General features: G+C 43.7%; 1 protein-coding gene across 1 annotated transcript in view; it reads right to left on the bottom strand.

Annotated features, from left to right (window-relative positions):
- Positions 1-7,578: 7,578 nt before the first annotated feature.
- PCGF6 (polycomb group ring finger 6) overlaps positions 7,579-13,657 on the bottom strand; it is a 32,237-nt gene continuing 26,158 nt past the window's right edge. The window contains exon 9 of the mRNA XM_009328434.1: positions 7,579-9,226. Coding sequence (XP_009326709.1) covers positions 9,170-9,226 — 57 coding nt within the window. The 3' untranslated portion in view covers positions 7,579-9,169. The remainder of the gene's footprint in view (positions 9,227-13,657) is intronic.

Raw genomic sequence — 13,657 nt, forward strand, 5'->3', positions numbered from 1 at the left:
ACACAGCATTTCTCCCAACCCATAGGGGTAATAAAAGGCAGATGTGACCGTGCAGCTAATGTAATATATTCTGAACCTCAAATACCCTCCAGCGCTGCTTTCTTTCTGCCCCTTGAGTACAAGCAGCCTGACCTGTCCTTTACTCCCGGCACAAGCCTCCGTTGAGATTCCCGCTTGCTCAACTGGCTGGGTGCTAGCAACAAAGCTGGGAATTTTACTTCAGTGATACCGATGCAGAGGGGCTGCAGTCATGGAGGAGGACAAAGGAGTCCGGGGGAGGATGAAGTGCTGTTTTGGAAACTGGCTTCTGACCAGAATTAGCTCTTTGCAAGGGCTGGCTTCAGAGATTTCCTGCGTTTTTGGAGCTCTGCAGCATTTTGGCGCTGTCTCATGGTGTTAAGCTCCAGTAACGGGAGGGGGGCAGCAGGCAGGGAAAGGACATGGGCATTTAGGATACACCAGAAAGGACCAGGCTTGAGTTTAGATTACATTATGGTTTTGACAGCCCCACTGCTGGGCTCTGTCCCTGTGATCTTACAGGGTCTGAGCTGCCAAGCTTCAATAACCCTGATAGCAGCAAGTGACCAACCCTACAAGTGCTCTCCCAGGACTGAGGGTGAGCGAGAGCCCTTGCAGGAGGGGGACATGCTGCTTTCCTGCAGGACAGAGCCTGACTGGGAAACCAGCGGCAGGCTCCCAGATACTCATGTCCAGCCTCTGGCTGCAACGCCTGTGCTGCGGCAACCATGGAAGAGAGCTGGTCCTCCAGTGACATCCTCTGCAAGTGCAGAGCCAGGGGGAGCAGGGAGAGCTGCTGACCATGAAACCCAGAAAACCCAACCCTTTCAAACCCCATCCCGCAAGTCTCTAGTGGCCCTTTGCTAAGTCCCATCTCAGAAAGTCTAGTCCCACGAGGGAGACTTCGCAGGAGATTCGTCCTCTGTCCCAGTCTCTCCCAGCAGCACTTGCCCAAATGCACCTGGATGCAGGAGAGCAGTGACCCCACAGGCAGACATGGAGAAGGCAGCCAAGGGCCCTGGTGTCCCAATGCAGACACAGCCCCTGGGGACAGCTTGCTCTGGCCATTTCCCGGCACTCACGTTTCAGCTGCAGAATCAGAGAAGGGACTGCCTAATGCCCAACTGAGGTGTGCCGAGCCCCATCTGCTCAACTCCTGTGGCCCCCCCCAGGTGGCTGCCGCCGTTGGGCAAGAGGGCAGAGCTCCCCACTGAACGTGTGGTGACGTGTGGCCAGGAGGGCTTGTGCCTTCACTTCTTACCCTAAGGGAGACCCATGCCCTCACTCTCCTTGTCTTTAGGAGGAGAATGAAGACAGCAGAGAGGGATGAGCCTGGCTCAGCATGTTACCAACACTGACCTCCAGCTATCTCCATCCAGGCCTCCTTTTCTATTGCTGTCTTTTCTTCAGGGTGACTCCTTTCACCTGCCAGCTTATATGCACCAGGAGGCTTCTCCAGCAAAGCACTAAGGTGGAACAATGCAATAAATCCTCCTTTGTGGTCCCATCTTTCTTACTGGGTTAAACACCAAGGCTGCCAGAGGAAAGGAGTGAGTCACACTGCAGATGCTTAAAGATTTATACCTCTGCAGAACCTCGACCTCTCAGATAAAAGGCAGCTGTGGACACCGACTGTGCCATCAGCTCGGGAAGAAGCAGAGAGCAGCCATTTCTCCACGATGCTGCATTGCCTTCATCTTTATGCTGGGGAGAACTCCAGCCTCCACGCAGCGGTGCGAGCTCCCACCACAGGGCTGGGCGTTTTTTTTTTCCCCTGGATGGAGATGCTGGCCCGTGAACTGTGCAGCTGTGCTTTGGGGCTGCCCGACTCTGCTCGTTTCATTGCCATGTAGGTGAGATGGGACAGTCTATGCAGCCTGGGATGTCGGCTGGGGCGGGCCTGGGTCACGCTCCTGCTGCTCCAGTGATGGAAGAGCCTTGTTCCCATCATGATCATGGAACCAAGGATCCTTCAGCTCCACCAGAGGTTCCTGCAATAAAGGTCTGTGCTGAGATGTACAGCTCCTTAGAAACAGAGAGAGTCACTGCACACAGAGAAGTTTTGCTAATGACGCTTGTCCGGATGCTGGAATTCATTAGAGTAAACTAAAGAAAAAACAGCCAAAGAAAAAAAAGGCCAAACCTTTTCTTTTAAAAAAATCTCCTTTTCCAGACTGGGAAAGAACCCTGTTATTCAGCAAGAAGGAATCAACAGGCAATTCAGAGCAAACTCTTCCAGCACTTCTGGCTGGATCCATCCAGCTCTCTTCTTGCCAGCTCTAAGCACAGAGACCTCCTCAAGGAGAAGAGCTTCTTCCCCAAGTGAGTGACCCACGCAGAGCCCTAACGCCAGCAGCCGAACAGATGCATCGGAATGATCAAACGTCCACATCAGTGGGGCCTGACACTTTAAAGCAAAGTTTATACCAAAATAGCATGAGCAGTGTAAGCTCATCCCTGCAAGTCTTTGCAGGCATATGGCAAAAAGGATCATTTGGCAAATGCAGTGTAACATGCAAACAGGGCGCTGCATGGAGTGCAGTGAGAGAATGCTCATCAACTCTGTCCTGTCCCAGCAGATTCCAGCTGAGCCAGAAGGGCTGCAGGGCTGGGGTCTGCAATTATGGGGACGGGGAGATGCACTCCTACAGCAGGGCAGTACAGCCTGTGCAGGGGTCTTCATCCAAAACCCTGCAATTCACCCAGCTAAAAGAGAGAGGAACCTGCAACTCTGTGATAAATGATTATATCCTTGTTAAAGCAGGATGTACCACCAAGGACACTGCTGCCTGGAACTGACCACCCTGATGGAGCTCAGCTGTGACCACCGTAACACAAAGAAGGAGCAGTGTTCATGCTAAACACAGACACACCTGCTTAGATGGAAGGGAAATACCCAGAAAATTTCAGAGCACAATTCCAGAGCCCCAGGCACGCATCCACGTGCTGCTCGTAGATGGGAGCAAAACTCTTGGGGTGCCATAAGCATCAGCTCTGAAACAACAGAAGCACCAGAGTCCGTTCCTATCACAGCAGGGCCAGCTCAGCTGCTTTGCCTTTCAGCAGAGAGGCAGCTGCTGGCCGCCTGCATCCCGGAGAGCACAGGAGACACAGGCTCCCCGCTTCCCCCCACCCCGGGCAGGCACTGACACAACACATGGTCATTCTCCGCGATGGCGTACGTGCCCAGACCCGAGTGTGGTCTGTAAGAACGAGCTGTTTGGTGATGTCATTTGGAAAAGCTGAGGTCAGACTGAAAAACTCAGTTTGCACTGAGGCTTAGAACATCGTTAAGTTTAAGTAAATTTTCACTGGAAATGCAAAAAAACCCCAAACCTCAGACACAAGGCTCCTCATTAGCAAATTCCTAGTCTAGCAAAGAGGCCTGAGAGCTGTATGAGTAAGAATGGCTGGCAATGCTTGAAGCAAGCCAAAATGTTTCAGCACGCCAAAATATTCTCAGGCTAGATTCTTAAGGAAGCAAGGATGATGGGATTATACTGGGACTGCATGTCCCCTTTACCCCCCAGACCCTTCCCCAATAATTTTTTTTTTTATGCTCATCAGCTTAACTTCAGCCACATTTGAGAGAGCTGACGGTCTCAAAGATACCAAATTCCTCCAAGTTTCATGCAAGCGGGTATAGGTGAAATTCATTAATTGATTAAAAAGTTGAGCTTCCCTTACTAGACTCCAGAAAACCCATTCAGAGCGCAAAAGTTATGAATGCCTCAACACAGAGGCAAACTTAATTGTGGGCTCATTTGCAACCAAAAGACAAAGTTGTAAAAAAAAAAAAAAAAACCCCACCCCAGAATGAAACAAGCATCTTTTTTTTTTTTTTTAAACTGTTCACCAACTACTTGTTTCTTAAAACCGAGTTTTTTCTGTTCCTTTTGGCTGAACTTCTCCATATATAACTGAATAAATCCACTTGCAGCTGGAACAACCTGCAACACAACAAATTCAGCCCAGATGTTTATCATTTGGCAAAATTTTAAACAAGTGAAAGTAAAGTCTTCAGAAGAAACACACTTGGTTGCTTTGGTAACAGGTACTGTTACCAGTCCTGTTATACCTGCATTCATGACGGGGATCTCAGCAGTAGTCTAGTAGTCTGTTAATTGCCTGCCCTCAAAAACCCAGCAGTAGCGTGGGGTTTTCCATTCACAGCACTTTACAGAAACTACTGCACTAGATGGACAGAGCTGAGAAGTGAAGAAATCTGTTCAAGGTCATACAGCAAGTCAAGGACAGAGCTGAAAAGAGAATGCAGGTGCCCCTGCGTTCAGCTTACCTGCTCACACAGAGGAAGACCACCACCATTCCTGTTCTGTATGTTGTGGCACATAAATAATCAGCTATTTTATTGCCACCAATAGGTGAAATATTTTCCCATGTCCCATGAGGAAGAAAAAGGAGATTGCAGGTTCTTGTGAAGGGTGTTGGGCTTCTCACCCGGGGAGTTCTTACCTTTCAGTCCCAGGTATATGCAAGAAAGGACACAACAGTTCATCATTTAATAACTGCTTCTGTCACCACAAGCTACAGAAAAGCACGCTGCAAGCACTGTGCTCTGAGCGCATCGTGGTATCTGAGAACGACTGGTTGCCTCCCAGCACCACATGAAAAGAGCTCCAAAGCAGCTCTCCCAGGAACACGCTGCTTTTCTCAATCTTTGCCAAGTCCACACCACCCACTTTTCTACCATCAACATTTCTCTTGGAAGAAAACAGACATTTTAAGATCTCATTTCCAAATAGACGATTTTACCAAGCAATTAGAAAATATAAGCTCTCTTTTCCACTTTGGGAAATATTTCTTTTGCAGATCGCTGCTGCTTTGACAGAAATGTATTGTTGCTATACTAAATCAAAACCCAGTAAAGATGGTGATACAGCTCCAGCAAGAATTTTGCAGCTCCAGGGCAGCCAATCGATATTGCATTTCACCTCAGATGAGATTACCATTTATCTCTCAAAACCAATAAAGTTTGACCTGTTCAGTGATTAAACCTGTACCTACGGCAATCTTCTGAAACCTCAGCAAATATAAATATCTGTTGGCTCGTTCAGCAAGGGTGTCTTAAAGATGACATGGGTAATATTCAACATATGATCACATCGCTGCTTCTCTTTGTGCTGAACTAGTTAGGGTTACAGAAAAAAAAGGAGGTAGAAAAAACAAATAAAAAGCAAAGGTGATGAGAATGCACCATTTGCAACATTCTCTCCATCTCTCAGCAAGTATCTATCACAGCAGAACAAGTGTGTTTTAAAGTACCTAAACATTCAGGCTGGCACCTGGTGCACTCTATTGAGCATGCAGCATATTAGAAGATTCAAGTGGACAACTTGACCATCTCCCTTCAGAAGAAAGAGATGTAATACATAAAAAACACCTATGCCTGTTAATAGGCTCTCTCTCAACTGCTGCAGTGAATCCTCCCCCGCCCCCATTTGTAAGGAGCATAAATTTCATAATAATGATACTCCACACTGAAGAAAAGTGAAAACAGAAATGCCAGGGATGTAATTTTAATTTGTTAGTGACAGTTAACATAAATCATTGCACATAAATGGCTGATGATGCCCTGAAAAGAAATTCAGCACAGACTAGTATTAGACAAGTTTGAATGATTTTTCAGTAAAACTCATTGGTTGTTTCACATCTGTGGAAGTAAGTGTTAAGGGTTCTTCCGGGCTCATGTGTGCCACAGTCTGGTGGCAACGCAGATCAAGGCTGGGTGCAATAGCGGTGTTCAGAACATAAATGATAGTTACACATTGCCATCGCGGTGCCCCTCCATTTAAAGAGAGCTCAGCTGCGCATTTCACTAGTCTCTTGTCTTCTTATTACGCTAAATCTGTATTAAACACAAAAGAAAAGAGGCAGAATGTAACCAACATGACTCAATGCTCGTGACTGGACTGTAGCTTAATTCTGCACTGGGCCTCACCATCTCCTCCTGCTGGGAATTAGCAGATCTGTAAAGCAACTCAGAATTACACTGCAGTACAAGTAGTATTTAATTAGGATCTGTGTTAGCCATGACATTGCTAAGTAGGTAACCAGAAAATAAAACCAGAATTATTTCATCAAGTGAGGAAACAATAATAGCGTCTGTAAAATAACGAACGAGTCCAAGCACACCTACCCTCACTTCCAGAGCACGAAGCTGGCTCATCTCCCATGAGGGCAGAGATGCCATCCCATAGATGGCCTGTTACGGAAGCTCTTCTATCATCAGAACCAAAAGTGACTGGAGGAAAGCCAAGGTTAGAAGGAGACCAACAGAAATAACACAGCAGCAGGAGAGTTGAAAGAAGATTGGCACATTTTAAAGCAAGCAGACTGATTATCTTTATGCAGGAAACTGCACAGCCCACAGATCAGCCTTGGCAATAGCCAAAGGTCACCCCCGCTGCATGCTGATGTGCCAAGCGGAGCCCCAGGGGGGTACTGCAGGAGCTGGAGAGCAGATAAAGCATCAGTGCCTTCAGGGAATGCTTTCAGGTGAAAGAAAGCAGGATGTTCAGCCAGGAAAACTAAGCTAAGAATATGCTTTCTGAAGGCAGGTGAGGAAGAAATAAAGAGAGAAACGGACAAATGGGAAATAAGAGGTCACTAAGCATTCATACCAAAATATCGCAGGCAACAGAGCTTCAATCCTCCTCATTAAGCCACTGAAAGAATGAAGTAGGAAGTCTTGGCCTTCTGCATTTTAGCTGGCATGTGATTTACCCTACAGAAAACCTCTCTTTAAAGATATTGCAGAAGCCCTTTTATTTAAAAAAAGAAACAAAAAAAAACCCAACCGGAAACTGGCACTGACAACAGAGCCAGTGGCAACATAGTCATCTCGAGGCTATGCAAGTCAGCAGCATCCTAGAATGACATTAATTTCAATTAACTATCAGCTTCTGTACAGCTGTTAAACCTTGCAAATGAGACCTTCTGTAGACATGAGGTTCAAGCCTGGATTAGGGGAGAATTTGCAATGTAAATGTGACTATACTGCTTTTTTTTAAGAATAGAGCTATACATAGAAAACAAACCGATGAGCGATAATGAAACAGGAAGTGGCAGTACGAAGTATACGAGCCAGATGCCTTGTATAAAACCAGGACGATCACCACAGCAGAGGAAGATCCGGTTCACAGGGGACTTGGTAACAACAGCCATAAACATGAATGAAAAAAATCTAGAGGTGGCTTTGACAGAAACATGTACGTATTGAGGAAAAAAGGGGTTCTGTAACCACATAGGATTATTTCTCCTGCATCTGTGTTGAAAAATCATCTTGACTGAGCTACTTCTCACTAAAATCCTCATTAAAATGAGAGTCCCAGAAATTCCATGTTACTCCAGCTGAAGATACTGCAGTTAGCTCCAGTGGAGAGCCCGGTATTAAACTACCCTTCACCATCCAACCTCCTAATTGAAATTTGTCATTCTAATAACCCCAGAGCATATCAAGCAGTTTCAATATCTGCTGCTATAATTTTGAGGCTGACATAGGGAGCATGGCATGGAAATACGAGAGCTCAATTTTAAATTGGCTAAAATAAAGTTTATTTTACTGTTACAATATATAATCTCTTATCAACACAACTCACAAAGTGTTTACAAAATAATCTCATTTTCTGCTGCATTTTAAACACTACTTTTATACAAACTTTAAAGGTAAAATAGGGATTTGTAGCTAGAAATGTTTTTGTTACATTTTTTTAGAAGCATCACAAGAATGACTTCAAACAAGACTTTTTTCTTATGGTGTCATCTTCACAGACAAAACGGAACGTTTATTGTAAAGACCTGAGGAAGGATTCATGAAAGCTTTCTTTAGACAAAGGATGCCAGTCCTCTTAGGTTGACAGCGAGCAAGTGCATTTGAGCTAACTTAGGCGCTCTGAAACGCCTTACAAAGGAATCTCCTCCCTTTCCCTTCACTGACTCTAGGGAAGGGAGGGAGCCTGGAGCACAACGGTAGCTTTCATGAATCCCCACATTGATGACCTCATATGCAGCAAGACCACAACACGCAAAGCTCTGGTCCGTAATGCTGTGCAAGAAACCATGGAAGTCTTAAACCGAACAGAATTTGAAGTATTACAGTTGTCACAAAACCTACTATTCAATACGTTAAAATTAAAGTTACCTAATGTCCTCTGTGAATCTGGTAGTAACAGGCGAGTATTACATTACTCAACCCTGGTCTCCACTACAATGCGCTAATTAATACACATTAGAAAGAGTGGAAAAAGCTACCATTTTCACTGCTGCTAGAAAGATATGTGCTAAAGTGAAAGGATTTATGCTCCTGCCAGTCAAGTCAGTTGACAGATTTTACATGACAGCAGAGTCAGGCTGACAGTGATTATTTTACATACAGCAAGCAGGTAGAAAGAGGTGCTACTTTTTTTTTTCATGCATAGTTTAACCGGCTTACAGCCAGCTCATCTCCATTAAGACTAGAGATGCATGATCCACCATTTGGTATAAGCCAAACTACCAGCAAATATATTTCCAGTGCAAACAAAATTGTTTTTCTTCAAGAAAAACAACTAAATTTAATGCTACTTCTCAAAAAACAATGCTTATGATGTGTCATTTTCTACCCATTTTGGTCTGCATTTCTAAAGTTCCCTTCCTCTCCTCAAATCACATCCAAAGACAGATGATCACAGTACACTTTTTTTTTTTAGGCAAATGACTGTCTCCTCCCCAGAATAAATTATACTGCCCACTGAAGATCATCCCTGAGAGCACTGTTCTAGCTAGACACTTAGAAAGTCAGCAATATCTCATAGCTTAGAGGGAAAAAAGGCTGTTCACCCCGTGAGACCTTGTGGTCTTAGAAAGTAAAAAAATGCAGCTACTCTGAGCATTTAAATTCCCTGAGCTGAGTGAAATCTGAAGACAGTAATTTGTAACACAAAGCATAGCAACATCTATAGCTGTACTTACAGAAGCTGTAATTTTTTACAGTGGTAAAGTCAGACATTAAATTACAAGCATACAGCAGTTAGTGGTGGTTCCTTTTACTTGCTTCCTGTCACAGGAGATACGATGGCCTTCTTTGGTGAAAAACAGCAGTGAAGAAGCTTGATGACTCGGATACTTTTGCCTTCCGGTATTCTAGCAATCGTTAAGTTACTGTTAGAGGAGATACTACCAGGCCATAGTGCAGTACAAGTAAACCATCCTAGAGAGAAGAGAAAGAAACAGCATCATCATACCGCTTCACGTTCTCCACGAGGCATTTCCGTCACTGCCTGGTACAACCGTCACTGTGTGGCAGAACCTTGGCTTCGACCTCACTCACCATTTTATACCATGTCACTTCCATATGGCGAATACAAGTTTTGAAATATCAAGGCAAATAATTGTATTCCCCTCTCCTCTTTGAGATGGAGAAGCGCATAAAAAAAAAAAGGTAAAATCTGGTACTTTGCTTTTATTTTAAAGTTATAATGGAATTAGTTCATCTTCATACAATAGGCTTTCGTTTACAACTCATGCTGCTTTCCACATGATACTGTGGGGCAGAAACAAAAAGTGATCAATGAAGTAGTTCTAGAAGGTGCTGCCAAAAGCTGTACTGGAAGAGCTCGGACTACTACTACACATTTATTAAGTAATGAATACAAGGGATAAAAAAAAACCAAAAAACTATTAGCTTACTAAGTCATGTTTCTCCTCTTCTGAGGCTGCTCCACATAATAAAAAAACCTTTCACCTGTGAAACAGGACACTTCCTGACTCATTACTCTTACTTATGTCACCTAATTCACACACAGCTGGTGAAAGGTCTAGCACTTAGTCTGCTTCCACCATTGATCCACTGGGAATCTGGCTCGTTGCATTAGACCTATTTATATGGACAGGCTTTAATAAAAGTTTTCTTTTGAAGAGAGAACTGCATTAATCACAACTGACATGTTAGAACTTCTACCATATTTTGCTTCTGATGTTTTTGTCTATTAACATACGGGACCTAAGATAACTAAGTTCCGGAGGAGTTACGCAGTTCCATGTGAGGGGGTATACTAGCACATAAAAAAACCCAACTTTAATTAAAAAGTTAATTACAAAAAAAAAAGTAACAAGACTGTCACCACTTTACAGGTTCTGTATTATAATACAGTAACAGTAGAAAATACTGTATTAGCCTAAACACAGTGTTTTAGAAGAATATGTATTTTTTTTTAAACAATAATTTGTTATCTATGTAAAAATGCTTTTGACTGGTTGGTGTAGCCTCAACTACTCATAAAAAAGTCTCTGAGCCATTTTGCATTGGAGGAAATTTAAGATTAAGAAATTGATCTCAGAAAGACTCAAGAGGACAGAAAGTGCTTCTCCATGCCTCCGTGACACGCTCTTTTTCTTCCTTTGGGAATTCTTTTCAGACAGTGCCTATCCACACCTCTATGTTCTGTCTGGAAGATGACCTCTTATTAGAAAAATAGCCTTGTTTTGCCTCTAGTGCCATGAAGCTCTTTCAGCAGAAAACCACCCTAATTGCTGCTGTATACAATTATTTTACTCTCTCTTCTACCATTAGTTTCTTTAACTTTGTCTGGCAGCTAAATGGTGCCACTGGAAACAAAGCGGCTGTTTGGGGCAGGCGGGGGGGGAAGTGCAGTATGTTATTTTCAAGGGAAAAAGAAAGTGGAAGAGCTATTGGAATTTTCAAATGTGATGGTGAAAGAAAACAGATTCATAATGAAGGAGAACAGATCTACAACTTTAATCAATTTAGCCAACATGCTCATTTAGTAAGATGACCTGAAACTCTGCTTCTGGCTACAGATTTTGTCATTTACTTAGAGACGAGATTAATATTCTAAGTCAAGAAAAGAGGGCACCAAAAAAGGAGCCAATTAAAAAAAAAAAAACCAAAAAAACAACCTTAAAAATGTAAGGTCCTAAGAATGGTCATACCAGGGCAGACCAAAGGGCTCTAGCCCCATGGTGAAAGCCTAGATAAAAATACGTGAAAAGGGCAAGTATGCTACCTCCCTATATAATTTTCCAATTTCAAAAGCCTTTCTCAGGAAGTTCCTGAGCCCTAAGTCAAAGTAGCTTTGTATCAAGTGTCTTCTGATGACTTTTCTTCTATGAACTTGGTCTGTTGCTTTTGAATCTACAAACTTCTGGCATCCGCAAGTCAAATCTAAGGGAAATCAGATCCAGATGCTTTGCATCACTGGACATGGTGATATCAGTCAGAAGATCAAGACTGAAGATATGATAAAAGGGATTAAAATGCAGGCACTGAGAAAAGCGGATCAAAGTATTCTTTTATAAGAACCATCAAAACCAACCAGAAGGGTCATGCTGGAAAAAAAGGACAGCACATTAAAACACCTATAGGAGAGACTATGTTCAGGCTACAGCACATATACATGTTCCCTAACTCTACAGCTACAGGTGATACAAACAGCTTCAGAACAACAGCAAATGCGCTCCGTGAGTCTCACACAGCTTCACTTTTGTTTAAAGGATGCTTACGATGACAAATGAAGGCCTAGTGTAGGGTAGATGCCAATCAACCTTAACTTCAATGGACAGGAATGAAAAAAAAAAAAGACAACCCCGTATTTTATTCCTGTGTTATTAGTGCCAGCTCACTAAATTTCCTTCATCATCTCATCCTGTTAACAACCAGAAATCCATTGCTAACTCCTAAAAGGATACAGGAGGAGACAGGAGCTTTAACTCACTTATTCAGTGCCTAGCATAAAGTGGGATGACTGTGTTGCAATACGAAGACAGGATCCTGACTGTCCTTACTTCTTGTAAGGTAGAACAGGTACTATAAAGTTACTTATGAACCTCTTGGCACACAGTATGTTGTTACACCTTCACAAAGGTATACTTACTCTTTGTGCCTGTTAGCTACTTCAACAGAGAAAATAAGACACATTCAAGCTTCCTTTTTTGGAGAACTGTGGTCAACACCAGTTTTTCCTCTATGGCAAGAGTTTCTTAAAGGAAAGCAAAATTTATACAAGAAGAAAATGCTACAATGTATTCTTTGATGAACGAGTTTTCAAATGGTACATTTGCAGTAGGACATTTAAAGAAATTATCTATCTACACAGGAAATACCCCTATTAAACCAAAGCCAAACCCACTGCAATTCCTTCTGAGGAACTGCAGTGTTCCTCACTGAGGAGAAGCTGAGAGTTAACCCAGTACCAGCACTGCTTACTCTGCAATTACTCACTTTTTAAGTATTATACATTTCTATATATTTTCAGCTGCTTTCTCTAGATACTGTTCTTAAAAGGAAATCCACACAGAGAATGAGCTCTCACTGCTTATTACAAATCTCAAATCAGGCTAACTCGGACATGCCCAAAAGAAAAGCAAAATAAAATACGATCCCTTCTTACAGCAAAACTCTCCACTGTTCTTTGCCACACATTTGTGAACCTGACCTAAAAAAAATGGAAAGGATCCCACCTGTTACACCCAGCTATAAACTTTAGAGTGGAACTAACATACAGAAACACCACAGTATATACACCTTTTGATGTTTTAAGAGCAGCAGCAACAAGAAGCGCCCCCACTTTCCAAATTCAATATCCCCACAGCAGAGAGTAAAACACTTCCATAGCAGATGTGTGCTAGAGGGTCACAGTAATTAAATTAGATCACAGGTCTTACGGCCTAGCTCAGGAGAGACCAAAAAAATACAATGGCATTGGGTTACAAAAAGGTGAGAGTTACAAAGAGAGCATTATAATCTGCAAGACCTCTGCGCCAAGGGCCAGGGACATAAAGGAAGCTACTCTTTTTAGCTTCTCCCATGTGTGAGCTCATTATATCCATCAGTGATGCAGAGCTCTGAGGAGGCCAGTTTCAGCGAAGTGAAAATAACTAGCAGCTTGGATCATGTTGCATTTGTGCAGCAGAGAGGAGGAAGGTAATACAGGAAAGAAATTATATTCCCATATAGAATCATAGAATCATTAAGGTTGGAAGAGACCTCCAAGATCGAGTCCAACCATCAACCCAACAACACCATGCCCACTAAACCATGTCCCTAAGCGCCTCATCTACCCGTCTTTTAAATACTTCCAGGGATGGGGACTCAACCACTTCCCTGGGCAGCCTGTTCCAATGTTTAACTACTCTTTCAGTAAAGAAATTTTTCCTTACATCCAATCTAAACCTCCCCTGGCGCAACTTGAGGCCAGTTCCTCTCGTCCTTTCGCCGGTTACTTGGGAGAAGAGACCGACACCCACCTCGCTACAACCTCCTTTCAGGTAGTTGTAGAGAGCAATGAGGTCTCCCCTCAGCCTCCTTTTCTCCAGGCTAAACAACCCCAGCTCCCCCAGCCGCTCCTCATAAGGCTTGTTCTCCAGACCCCTCACCAGCCTCGTTGCCCTTCTCTGGACACGTTCCAACATCTCAACATCCTTCTTGTAGTGAGGGGCCCAAAACTGAACACAGTATTCGAGGGGCGGCCGCACCAGTGCAGGGGCACGATCACTTCCCTGCTCCTGCTGGCCACACTATTTCTGATACAGGCCAGGATGCCATTGGCCTTCTTGGCCGCCTGGGCACACTGCCGGCTCATGTTCAGCCGGCTGTCGACCAACACCCCCAGGTCCTTTTCCG

The sequence above is a fragment of the Pygoscelis adeliae genome, unplaced genomic scaffold (assembly GCF_000699105.1).
Source record: "Pygoscelis adeliae isolate BGI_AS28 unplaced genomic scaffold, ASM69910v1 Scaffold317, whole genome shotgun sequence".
Classification (NCBI taxonomy): Eukaryota; Metazoa; Chordata; class Aves; order Sphenisciformes; family Spheniscidae; genus Pygoscelis; species Pygoscelis adeliae.